Source organism: Priapulus caudatus, unplaced genomic scaffold (assembly GCF_000485595.1).
Source record: "Priapulus caudatus unplaced genomic scaffold, Priapulus_caudatus-5.0.1 Scaffold445, whole genome shotgun sequence".
NCBI lineage: Eukaryota > Metazoa > Priapulida > Priapulimorpha > Priapulimorphida > Priapulidae > Priapulus > Priapulus caudatus.
This window is the reverse complement of record NW_014577506.1, coordinates 96,633-110,188: the sequence shown is the minus strand read 5'-3', so window position 1 is coordinate 110,188 and position 13,556 is coordinate 96,633. Positions and strand designations below refer to the sequence as shown.

The following is a 13,556-nucleotide window of genomic DNA, read 5'->3' as shown; positions in this document are numbered from 1 at the left end:
AAGTTATTTAGGTGTGAAACATTTTTTAATAAAATGATGTAGGCATAAGTACACATCTGGTACGTCTGTTAGTGAGTATTTCCTATTCCAAGTTATGTGAGATAAACTATGTGTTATAAAACTTGCAGTCCTTTCCATTGTAGTGCACACAGCAGAGGAAGCTACAGCTGGATTTACTTTGATGTGCAGACAATTGCCGTTTTCATAATTACACGCTAAATTTACCAGTAGCATACCTTTCCAATCCATGGCCGGTGTTGCCGTGTTTCTGTATACACAGCTACAAACTGCCCAGTAGTGATGTTGGTCCTGTCCTCTTCCACCACATCACGAGCAAGGGCATCCCCAATTACAACCTAATATTTTCAAGGTTTTAAAGATATGAGAGAAGCAATAACAGCTGCTGCAAGAATATCATATGGCATACGAGTCATAAGATCAATTTAGCTTTTGCCATGTCTATCTATTTATGTAGTTTGTTTTTGTAAGAAATCAAGTTATAGCGCATATATTATTAATGTTAATATATACTATGTTGTTATATATACAACGATAATAATGTAACAGTAATATAACGGTTTCACAATATAAATGTGTATTTGTCGCTGATATAAAACAGACATGTGGTTCAGTTGGGTATCATAAAGTATATTAATATGTGCACATTATACTTACTGGAGGTCAATCAGTTTCTAAGCCATTTTGAATCGCTCGTATATGCGGTGGCAACTCAACCACTTTCACATGCTGGACCAACTTTGCTAACTGCCAGCTGTCACAAAAATTTGGAACCTAAAAACAATACAATTTAGTCGAAGCGTTGTGGTTAGCGCAAACAGTAACTTTTTCAATGTGAACTCTCTTTTCGAAGTGCAATCGTATATGCAAATAATATTGGGCGACATTCTATGTTCATCAATCCACCGACATATATAAATACTCTAGACATTATTATTTAGTCCACCAGCTTGTATATTATTCACGTGAAGAGAAGTGAAGAGCATACGATGCTTTATACGAGTTCTCATATGATGATGGCATTTTATTAGCAATTCTCTCTATATTTTGCCAACAAAATTCAACACAATGTTTACCTCAGTCAGATTTTCTAAACTGTCAATGTAGTATTGCCACCAGGCATTGGCATTGGCTGGTATCCGAGCACCAAATCTATCTGGCAGATCACGTTTAAGTTGGAATACTTCAAGCTTATGGAGTGAAGGCTGCACGTAATCTGGAGGTGCGTTAACATCTGGGACTGTCTATATACAACAACATAATAAAATGTGAAAATGTGGTTTACGTACTGTATCCAAAAAAATAAAAAACGGTGAGTTTAGCTACAATATAACCACTCTCCGGTCAGACATCATATTCTTACAACTTTCAATGTGTCAACGTTGATTAGTCAATACCTTAAGACAGTTTAGTCCAGGGTAGTCTGAGTCAACATGATCTTCAGCTAACAAAAGAATATTTATATTAAAGCATATTTTGAAAAGGTGAACATATGGTAGGAGCCTCAGTTACGACAAAAAGAACGCTATTTCCTTTAGCTTCTTGTATACCTTTTATCCACACATAAGAGATGATTTTGCAATAAAAAAAGCCTTGTCTATACGAAGTTTTCTTATCCAGGGTTACACAGTCTCGGGTTAGCTTAACCCTAGTTAAGACTTGCGCAGCGTCTATATGAGCACCACCCGCTCAATGCTTGAGCGGTTCTAGCACGTAAGTATCGCATTGTATGTACGTATCGATGTAAATACGCATTCACTATTGCCGCATATCGCAGGGTTAATAAACTATATGCGCTATCTCAGGTTAACACCGTCTATACGACGCTATCCCGAGACAGATCTTAACTCGGGTTAGCTTAGCCCCCCTCACATTACGAGGTTAAACTAACATATGCATATATACCGATCACTAGATGCACACTTAGAATTATTTTTTGCAGAATAACGAAATTGTATGCTGTACGTGTGTCACTGTTGCATATCAATAGACATTTACAATAGCAAATGGCGAGCGCGTAACGAGTTATTTTGTTGTGAAACAAGTTTGGTATCTAAACGTTGCTGCTGCGTTCCGCTGCTGACGTACGTCGTCTATATGCGTGGATACGCTATTTTTAAACGTGCGTTTACGCAATACAAATAATATTAGGGTAAGCCAGTCGAGGCTACCAGCCAAAATTGATACTAGGTAGCAATTAAGCTTAGAGATAGTAAATGAATACACATGTCGGGGATTAAGTTATCCAATAACTTAGAGAACTGAGTTTTCTATAGCTACTCATGTAATGAAATAAACGTACCATAAATATCATACAACACATCATGTTATATGATATCTATGTAAACGTAAACTGGGCCGTGCGCTACGCCAGAAATTTGATATTGTATTAAACTAGCGCGCGCAAATTTTCGCAGCGTGTATATACACGCTATTCCGCTCTCTCTATGCAGTCTGTACGCTACGAGTTGGCGCGCGCCAGTTTAATACCATATCTAATTTTGCAGTCAGGTGTTATAAGTAGGGTTTCTTAATGGCCAATGACTCAGTTCTACATGTGAGATTGAGAAGGTGCAACAGTGTTAGTGCAGCAGTGAATATACTATTTACTGTTTGCATGTTTTGACTAAAAAAAAACGGACTCAAAAGCAAATCTGCTTTTAAATGTATATATCCAATCCCACGTATACTTTCAGTAGATCTACATGTACCGGTATTCTAGCAAGAAGGGTGCGAAGTGAGCGACAGGTCCACTAGTCAAGTTTATATTTACTTACTCAACTTGAAGCTTGTGTTGAGCTATTACTTTACCAATTGCTTGTCTCTGGTGCTTGATAGTCAACCTTCAACTGCACACAGGTATTGCATACAGCAAAAGTTGATGGCTGAAATAATAGACATTAAAAAAAGAGTATGTAGATTGCAGATTAATCACATTGAATACCGTAACACAAAGCTATCAACATACCATAAACTTTGCCCATAATTTGATATTAGCTTTAGATCAGCTTAGAAAGGCTACAAAGTTTTGATTACCTTGCCAATCTTATACTGGGGAAAGTCTTTTTTCCATATCTCTATCATATATTCATATAAGATGTGGTCCTTGATATTCTTCTGTTCCATCTCATCTTTGTACTGCTTTTACAAGCTCAGTTTTGTGTAGCAGTAGGGCAGATGAATAGTATCATCATTTGGCATGTAATCCCTTATCCTTTTAAAAGTTTCTGCAATCCACGCATTTGCTTCTGTTGTTTTCCTTCTGCGTTTTCCCTTGCCAACATTTCTATGAATTACGGTGACTAGTGGTGTGTCCTTTCTTACCCTCCTTAAACATTCATCGTATCTGTGTCTTGACACGTTTAAGATTTCGCAAAAAGCATGCGAACATAGTTTCTTGGCATACAGACAGAGTTGTGTGTTTAAAACCGGTTTGTCCAATTTCCAGTCATATGCTGAATTTGAGTAATCCTTTATAACAGTCACCAAGTGCTGTAACTGAGCTGCTTCATTTTTTTCTTTAAAATTTTGCTCTAAGCTAGCTATCTCGTTTGTGGTGAATTTCTGCAAGCAGTTGCAGAAACATTTAAAAGACATCACTTCCAATGGGTTTTGTAAGGGTTGATTTATGCGCCGCTTCCTAGGATGTTTCTTTAAACCCACTTCATTGTCACCAGTCTCGAAAATGTGTTCTACTTCATCACCGATTTCACTGCTAAATCTTAGTTCATTACATTGACCAATGCCAACGTCACTTTCACCAGTCTCTGAAACAGCATCGTTATTCATGTTGATGAGTTAACGTAATTGAAGATTCATAGAATTGAGAGAAAGCTGATCATTATACGCTAGAATAGTCAGCAGTTCTTGCGACCCAGTGTCAAGCACCGTAGACGTTACAATCAGCAGTAAGTAGAGCACACATATAACAGCCACGCGCGTAAGTCTGCTGTCGATTCATCGGTACCCGGTGTGACCAGCCCTTGGGTTAGGGTGTCTTAGTAGCTAGTGGCATGTTTGTTGATAGAGTCTTTAGATAGAAATGTGGGGTATGGTGATAACATGGGTGTATCGTTGTAAAGATTAAATGCGTGCAAATGAGCAACATTTTTCGCATAAGTTATGAAATGTGTAATAAGTAAACATGATGCATGTGTACATATGTATGTGAAGGATAGAAAATTAAAGGAAAGCACTGGTGAGGTCATGTTGGATCCATTAAAAAAATATCGAGTTTATACAAACAACAAAGGAATTACAAACATAATTCAGTGAATGTGTATTACTTGATTCAATCTAAGCATTCTTATAAAAAGTAAATCATATAAATCAAATAAGTATAGTAAAAATATTTCAAAAACAGTAAGGCCATATCCCAGTGTTAGAAATCGGGTAACAGTTCTGTTATATCAATTACTAGACAATTATCAATTTTGAATATAAAAGTTCTTATCAAATGTGCCAGCATTGGTGGTTGGATCATATGCCCTGACGAGGCAGAAAACCTCAGCTAGTAGCCTTTAGTAGTGTTCTTCACTAATGGCTAGTATATAGTCGTTACCAAATAATAATAATGCCGAAAATATTTCCTTTATAACTGTGCCATATCTAAAACGGTGGATGGTTTCAAACGCTGCGATCAATATCAACGTTTTTGTCACTGACAGCAATATCTTCCTGTTGAAATCAGTGTCAAAAAGCAAACATAGGGGAAAGTGGGGTAAAATGGCCACTTTAACTTTGGATGGAGAAAATTCACAGATTAAACAGGGAAAAAGACAAAACAAATATATAAATTAAAAACACTTTGTATTACAAACACAACTGAACAATAAATGTAACTCTCTACTTAAATGACTTTACACTATGTGATCCGAAAGATTTGTATCGCTGATGGCCATTTTACCCGACCTCTCGGGTAAAATGGCCATGGTCCAAGGGGTAAAATGGACATTAGTTTTAGTCACACAAAGTACTAGTTATCATCACACAATTCACATGTGAACTCATCGTCATCAGAATCAACACCAGCACATTCATCGTGTGCCCACTGGTGGCAAGCATTACAACGTATCCAGCCTTCATTAGGTGTTTTACTGTACAAATCGCCACAGAAAATACAGTCTGCATCCGAACCATCCTCAACAGATTTCATCATCATCATCATCATCTTCGTTTATAGTCCATCTTTTCCCGTGCCTGGGGTTGGACTTGCGATGATCCTCCTCCACCGTTCTCTGTCCTGCGTTGATCCTTCATCTATATTCAAGTCCTTCAGATCTTTTTGCACTGTCCCTATCCATGTTCTCTTTGGTCTTCCAACCGGTCTTTTTCCAGGGATCTCTAATTCTTCCACAAACCTCAGTACTCCTCCTTCCGTCTCCCTTCTAACATGCCCAAATCATTGTCTTCTCTGTCTAGTTCTATTCTGTATCTCTCTTAAACCACATCTCTTTGCCACTTCTTCACTGGATATCCTATCCTGCCATTTAACTCCAGCTATGTATCTTAGCATCTTTCTATCACATCTTCTCAATACATCTTCAACTCTTTCTGTCATAGCCCACACTTCCACCCCATATAACAAAACTGATCTTATACAAGCTTCATAGACATTGCCTCTGATCTTTAACGGAATACTTCTGTTTACTAACAAACTAGCCATCTCTCTCCATTTCTTCCATGCAGCCGCTACTCTAACTCTCACAGTTCTTTCTGTACCCACCTCATAGTCCACCATATCACCCAGATAGCAAAACTCATGAACTTCCTCTATGTTTCCTCCCGTAGTCCTCAGTCCTCTTTCACCTTCCTCCCTGACATACCCTCTTCTGCAAACCGGGCACCGAAAGTTCTGGATTCCCTTTACGGTACACTTTTCAGTCCTGTGCATCTTTGGTGACACCATTTGTTACACTCTATGCATAAAACTGAATTCACTCCCACTCCTCTCCCACAGCATCCACATGGCCATCTTCCTGACTGCACATGGTGTTCAGAGCCCTTTCCTGTTACCATCATCCTCAACAGATTTCTTCTTTTTAATCTGCTGGAAGTTGAACTGTTTTGCAGCCGTCAAATAAGGCGTTCCATGTTCAACGGCGACCAATGCTTGTTTCATTGACTCATCATCCCAGGACTGCCTGTCGACAGGTCCACTAGTCAAGTTTATATTTACTTACTCAACTTGAAGCTTGTGTTGAGCTATTACTTTACCAATTGCTTGTCTCTGGTGCGTTGTGGCAGATGCTTGATAGTCAACCTTCAACTGCACACAGGTATTGCATACAGCAAAAGTTGATGGCTGAAATAATCGACATTAAAAAAAGAGCATGTAGATTGTAGATTAATCACATTGAATACCGTAACACAAAGCTATCAACATACCATAAACTTTGCCCATAGTTTGATATCAGCTTTAGATCAGCTTAGAAAGACTACAAAGTTTTGATTACCTTGCCAATCTTATACTGGGGAAAGTCTTTTTTCCATATCTCTATCATATATTCATATGAGATGTGGTCCTTGATATTCTTCTGTTCCATCTCATCTTTGTACTGCTTCCACAAGCTCAGTTTTGTATAGCAGTAGGGCAGATAAATAGTATCATCATTTGGCATGTAATCCCTTATCCTTTTAAAAGTTTCTGCAATCCACGCATTTGCATCTGTTGTTTTCTTTCTGCGTTTTCCCTTGCCAACATTTCCATAAATTACGGTGACTAGTGGTGTGTCCTTTCTTACCCTCCATAAACATTCATCGTATCTGTGTCTTGACACGTTTAAGATTTTGCAAAAAGCATGCGAACATAGTTTCTTGGCACACAGACAAAGTTCTGTGTTTAGCACCGGTTTGTCTAATTTCCAGTCATATGCTGCATTTGAGCAATCCTTTATAACAGTCACCAAGTGCTGTACCAACCCTCACCGCTGAGCTGCTTCATTTTTTTCCGTAAAATTTTGTTCTAAGCTAGCTATCTCGTTTGTGGTGAATTTCTGCAAGCAGTTGCAGAAACATTTAAAAGACATCACTGCCAATGGGTTTCGTAAGGGTTGATTTATGCGCCGCTTCTTAGGGTGTTTCTTTAAACCCACTTCATTGTCACCAGTCTCGAAAATTTGTTCTGCTTCATCACCGATTTCACTGCTAAATCTTAGTTCATTACATTGACCAATGCCAACGTCACTTTCACCAGTCTCTGAAACAGCATCGTTATTCATGTTGATGAGTTAACGTAATTGAAGATTCATAGAATTGAGAGAAAGCTGATCATTATACGCTAGAATAGTCAGCAGTTCTGACCGTTATGTGTTTATGCGCATTCTTGTACGCACCAGTTACAATAATACAGAATATTGTATACAGAACTTGCATCTTTTCTTCTGCCTCTCGCCGAAACTCTTGTCCCGCACCTCTTTGTGCTTTACTGCATGAACAGACTGAATAGAGGTGTGTGCAAATTTTCTAATTGCCTCTTGCGAGAATTCAGTCACTTGACACAACTTTAGACACGTGTCGAGAGTCACATTCGTAGCTTTCAGAAGGCTTTCACGAGTCCCTTGAATCCTCACTCTTCCCACAATTCTGTCTCTTACGAGTGAGTCTTCCAACACTCCGAAATTGCACGTATTCGCCAGCCCTCTTAAAGCCGTTGATCAGCATCGTTATTCATGTTGATGAGTTAACGTAATTGAAGATTCATAGAATTGAGAGAAAGCTGATCATTATACGCTAGAATAGTCAGCAGTTCTAACCGTTATATGTTTATGCGCATTCTTGTACGCACCAGTTACAATAATAGCTAACCAGTAAATAACCAATCTATTCAGTCATGCCGTTTCCGCTATTCACGAAGTGTGAAATGTTAGATATGCTTTGTTTTTTTCAAGTGGGTTGAATAGATCAAACAATGTCCGCCTTAATCGTTCGTTTTAAGATGAGCAAATTATCAAACAACATCGGCAGTTCTCTGTAGTTCTTTGCGGGGTGAAAGATGAACAATGGTTCAAACGAAATCGGCTGCCTTATGATCCTTCTGCATAAGTGAAAATTGGATGGAAAGTTACACAGGCGAATATCACACCTAACAGGTGCGTTTTGCTAGGTAAACATTGCTAAGATGCGTAGATCTGCATAAAAGGCTAGCCTGGAGATTGATCACAAACATTCAAAATGACGCAGCCAAAAAAGTGGTACGTCGAAGAGGAGGAACGCACAGGGAAACTGTTCGTATGGCTACAGCACGCAGAAAATAACGGTAAACGTGTTTAAAAACGAATTGCCAACAGAGGGAGGAAAGGAAGAATAGAAGTCAGTGCCATCTCTCAAGTCACTGATCCTGGAGGACAGTTAGTGAGGGACTTTATTTTAATAACTATTTGCAGCAGTTGCTTGTTGACGTGTGTAATTTTCTAAGGATCTAAAGCTGGGTTTGCACTAGCTATCACTTGTGTGTGTTACATAGAACAGCTGTTTAAACAACGCTTTCAAAACTTGACTGAATAGATTGTGCCAGTGATGCTACATAGAACCCGTAAATAGCGGGGGCAAAACTGGCCGTCAAACAATAGATCTAGAACTGCATGGTTATTTACTGGTTAGCTATTATTGTAACTGGTGCGTACAAGAATGCGCATGAACACATAACGGTCAGAACTGCTGACTATTCTAGCGTATAATGATCAGCTTTCTCTCGATTTTATGAATCTTTAATTACGTTAATTCATCATTTTTGGGGTTGATCATTTTCTCCCAACACCGTCACCTTGTATGGTCCCACAACCCTTAACCCATTTTCCCTCTGGGGCAGGCTGTACCCGTACTACATCAATTTGCGACAACTCTCTTAGATCTTTTGCAGACTTGTGCTTTAGTAGGGTGATCCTCTCCCTCTCGCAGTCATGGGGTAAACCTCGGGGATTGAGCAGAGCTGCAGTGGTGGGTAGCAACGTCTTTGTACGCCTACCAAAGATTCTTTGTGCTGGCGACGACCCTACTCTCTGGGTTGGAGTGTTCCTGAAGTCCAGAATAGCCAGGTAAGGATAAGATTTTGCCATCTTTGACTTCATAATTAGATTCTTGATTGTCTTCACTGCATTTTCTACTTTACCGTTACTCTGCGGATATCGAAGAGATGAGGTGTTATGCTCAAAACCCCACTTCCTGCTAAAGTTCGCAAACACATCACACGAAAACTGTGGGCCGTTGTCACTCACGACAGAATCCGGTATTCCGTAGCGTGAAAACTGTGCCTTTAGCTTCGTGAAAACCGTTTCTGCTCTGGTATCCTCCAGATAATCTACCTCAATAAAGTTTGAGTGGTAATCCGCGGTGACGAGGTAATTCAACCAATCGATATAGCACAGATTTGTTCCCACCGTAGCCCATGGCCTACCAGGCACATCATGTGGCACTAACGTCTCCTCCTGCTGCTTCTTGGGCATCGAGTTGCAGATTTCACATGCAACAATGAAATCGCGAATTTCCGAATTCATTGCTGGCCAATACAGGCACTCTCTAGCCCGCCTCAGGCAAGCTTCAATGCCAACATGCGAGCTGTGTATCTGGTCCATCATTTCCCTTCTCATTGAGTTGGGAATTACCACGCGGTCACCCTTCAAAATTATTCCGTTGTGCACCGACAACTGGTCTCTTAGACTAAAATAGTGCTAGATATCTCCCGGCACAGTATCTTTCTTCTCGGGCGAACCCTCGAACACAGTAGACTTAAGTACACTCAAGTCGCGTTCAGTAGCAGCACGGATCTGTTCGAGTTTACTTTCTGAAATTGGCAGATAACTCAGCACATTGACATTATTTAGGTACTTCTCGAAGCTATCCAGTTCAGGATCTCCTAGAACGTATGCTCTACTCAACGTATCCGCCAGGTACAAGGTAAGGCCAGGTTGGTATTTCAACTCTACGTCATAGCCTTTTAGCTTTACCAACATGGTTTGCAGCCATTTCGGTGCCGCATGAAGCGATTTTTGCATAATGTTCTTCAGTGGTTTATGGTCGGTCTGTACCACAAATGGCCTTTCATATACGTGCTGGTGGAACTTGGTAACTCCAAAGACACAGGCAAGGAGCTCTTTCTCGATCGGTGCGTATCGAGTTTCTGTGTCTGTAAGGGCTCTGCTTGCAAAAGCAATGGGTTGCCCCTTCTGCATAAGCGCCGCACCTAACCCTTTCTCTGAGGCATCACACTGCATTACCACCTCTTCTCTTGGGTCAAAGTACCGAAGCACCGGCTGCTCTGTAATGGCAACTTTCAGCTCTCTAAAAGCTTGTTCCTGCCTTTTCTCCCAATGCCATTCAATGTTCTTTTGTGTCAGCACTCTCATTGGCTCCACCAAAGCACTTAGTTTGGGTACAAACTTGCTAAGATAATTCGCTAGGTTAAGGAGTCGTCTGACAGCTGGTACATTCCGAGGGGGTGGCATCTGTTCCACTGCTCTCACTTTTTCTGGGTCTGTCATCAGGCCGCGGCTAGTGAGTAGGTGCCCAATATATGCTGCTTGTGTCCGCCTGAGCTTCATTTTTCCTGGGTTTAACCTCAGGTTCTTCTGCCTGCACTGCTGTAAGAACGCACGGACATTGGAGTCATGGTTGTCCAGAGCCTCTTCCACAGTGTCTCCTACACCATCACTATCACATCATCGGCGATGCTTCTCACGCCTGGCAAGCCTTCAAGTGCCTCGTCCTGCCGTCGTTGATATTTTTCAGTAGCCGGTTTTATTCCGAACGGCATCCGGAGCCACCAATATCTTCCAAACGGCGTATTGAACGTGATGAGATATGAGCTGTCCTCATCCATTGCAACATGCCAAAACCCATTTTTAGCATCGAACAGACTGAAGACCTTCACTCTACTCATATTCGGGAGCACATCCTCAATGGTGGGAAGAAGGTAGTGGCTGCGCTTCAGCACTTTGTTCGAGTCTTTAGGGTATAAACAGATGCGCAGTTTACCATTAGACTTCTTTACTACCACAAGACTGGAGACCCAGTCGGTGGGAGTGGTAACCTTGGCTTATCTATTCTAGCTGACAGTGCTGATCGAGTACAGCGGGATACTGTTCGTGTCCAGCATGCTGCTCTAAAAGCATATAGCAGCAAGGTCTGGAAAATGCTTTCTAGTGTCTTCTACAGTAAGTTGTTTGGGGCTGTCCACCAGATAGCACCCATGGGTGGGATGTGTGGCTTAAGTGACCGGTGCATATTCGCTATGACAAGTCTCCCATGGACTGAAAATGATTTATTTTATTCGGTGGAAGGAACTAATTAAGTTGCTAATTAAACCTATGCACTGTACGTTCTGTGAGTTTTGTTGCTCTATAAACGGGTGAATGTACTGCTAAGTAGTAACCGTTGGTGCATGTATGCAAAATGAGTTGGGCATGCCATACTTGATTGCATATAATATGGGATGAGGCTTTCAGGTTGGGGATCTGTGATCATTTTCTGTATTTATTTTCAGGGAAAAATGTGCGCCTGTGTACAAATTGGCACTGCGGTCCGCTGTCATCAATAGTTTATAGACGCCAGTCAGTGTTCATATTATTTATACATGCATGTTATAGCGTAAAAATATCTACACTCGATCTACGAGTATATAAATATGTGCTCAGTGGGCTGTTGTAATCCCAAGTTCGAAAGTACAGGAATTAGATTTCAAGTGTGAAAACGCATAAATGGAATATTTCATCTATATATATATTTTACAAGATCTATTGAGAAATTGTTTTTTAACAATCATGTTTTTCATATGAGAAATGAATATAGTTTTTTACCCTATAGCTTTGCAATTTCGTGTCAATATATCTGTCGATTCACTATGAAGACGGGCATAATTAAAGGTGGTAAAAAGTTTCGGTAATGTTATTTTAACTACATTTTTATTACAATAATACTTATATATGAAAAGTGACGCATATTTTTGATAATACAATTTTATTCTATCACACAAATATTTACAACAAAAAAGACTCCGCTCTTATTCAAACACACTATCCAGAATAACGAGTGATACTACAGCTGTATGTGTGACGTACGTATCATAGTGGACTGAAATACTGAAAATATTTGACTAAACTAAGCACTGCACCAGGCCATGTGAAGCGTGAGACATTATAAAGCCTCGTTCACACGAGACCTCGTATTTTTGAAATACCGGATTTGCGAAATACCGTATCTGAGACAAATACGCGGCCGAGCGTTCACACGCTGATTCGCGGCTCCAGAAATACGGTATTTGCGAGCTGCGAGCTGCTTTGCCTTCGGTTTAGCCGACTTTCGCAGAGCGTCGCACTGGCTTTGAAAGTGGTTGTCACCATAAAACTTTCTGCACTTTTTGCCGTACGCTGGAAACTTCTCTCGCTCGTATATGTGGCTTTTCCCACAGAACTTGCATCTTTTCTTCTGCCTCTCGCCAAAACTCTTGTCCCGCATTTCTTTGTGCTTTACTGCATGAACAGACTGACTGGAGGTGTGTGCAAATTTTCTAATTGCCTCTTGCGAGAATTCAGTCACTTGACACAACTTTAGACACGTGTCGAGAGTCAAATTCGTAGCTTTCAGAAGGCTTTCACGAGTCCCTTGAATCCTCACTCTTCCCACAATTCTGTCTCTTACGAGTGAGTCTTCCAACACTCCGAAATTGCACGTATTCGCCAGCCCTTTTAAAGCCGTTGAATATTCCTCAATGTTCTCTGTTTGGTCCTGATTCCTCGTAAAGAACCGGTATCTTTCCACCGTCTCGTTTGACGTGGGGATGCAGTACTTTGCAACTGCGTCGTGCATGTGCTGTACAGTGCGCAACTCTTCTGCTACTGGGACGAGCAGAGTCGGGCATATCTCCCTTTCTCTCTTTCCAATTAGGTACAAGAAAATTTTTGCTTTACCTTTTCATCCTTCCCTTCTAATGCCAGCTCCATGTTCAGTTCAAACTCCTTCTACCACTTCTTCCAAGCTTGAGGCAAATTTCTAGCATCAAAGTGTAGTGGTCCTGAAGGCTTGAGCTGTTCCATGTTTGCCTTGCTGTAGCTTGTTGAATCAGAGTAGCAATAACACAGCTTTCCTTTCAGCTATTCTTGAAGCACACACACGTCCACTTCTGACACCATGTTACAATACTGATATACGTACTGTATTTAGAGTTATGTTAGAACACCATGCTTTATTATCGAGCATCTGGCTGAATAGAGCTCTAAGCATGCACGAGGTAAGAAGAGGCCTTCTGCCACATGGCAGTGCCTTATATACCCTAAGCCTCCTATAGTTCACACCAGGTGGCGTAGACGTAACAAACGCTCAGGTGTTTGTTCATAATAACATGTGTTGTGACAATCAACATGAATAAAGATGCTGTTTCAGAGACTGGTGAAAGTGACGTTGGCATTGGCCAATGTATTAAACTAAGATTTAGCAGTGAAACCGGTGATGAAGTAGAACAAATTTCTTTTTCTTTTTTGCTGCAAAATTTCGGACAATTCAGCCTTGTTATAATTAATAGCATGCGTGCTGTTTGCAAAAAACAA

At 40.6% G+C, this 13,556-nt stretch overlaps 2 protein-coding genes across 2 annotated transcripts; both read right to left on the bottom strand.

The window, feature by feature from the left end:
• Window positions 1–8,759: 8,759 nt before the first annotated feature.
• LOC106810485 (uncharacterized protein K02A2.6-like) lies at window positions 8,760–9,590 on the bottom strand. The gene has a single exon (XM_014813864.1). The coding sequence runs from the start codon at window positions 9,588–9,590 to the stop codon at window positions 8,760–8,762; it is 831 nt and encodes a 276-aa protein (XP_014669350.1).
• Window positions 9,591–10,654: 1,064 nt separating this feature from the next.
• On the bottom strand, window positions 10,655–12,953 carry LOC106810484. Its single transcript, XM_014813863.1, has 3 exons — window positions 12,921–12,953; window positions 12,276–12,822; window positions 10,655–10,959 (listed from the first exon to the last, which is right to left on the bottom strand). The coding sequence occupies exons 1-3, from the start codon at window positions 12,951–12,953 to the stop codon at window positions 10,655–10,657; spliced, it is 885 nt and encodes a 294-aa protein (XP_014669349.1).
• Window positions 12,954–13,556: the final 603 nt, after the last annotated feature.

What these genes read in the sequence shown, in the direction of transcription:
- LOC106810485 (XM_014813864.1), bottom strand. Translation starts at nt 9,590, where the DNA reads ATGGACCAGATACACAGCTCGCATGTTGGCATTGAAGCTTGCCTGAGG.
- LOC106810484 (XM_014813863.1), bottom strand. Translation starts at nt 12,953, where the DNA reads ATGGAGCTGGCATTAGAAGGGAAGGATGAAAAG. An exon ending in TAGAAGGGAAGGATGAAAAG is followed by an intron (nt 12,823 to 12,920) that starts GTAAAGCAAAAA and finishes CGCACTGTACAG; the next exon opens with CACATGCACGACGCAGTTGC. An exon ending in GGCAAAGCAGCTCGCAGCTC is followed by an intron (nt 10,960 to 12,275) that starts GCAAATACCGTA and finishes TATACCCTAAAG; the next exon opens with ACTCGAACAAAGTGCTGAAG.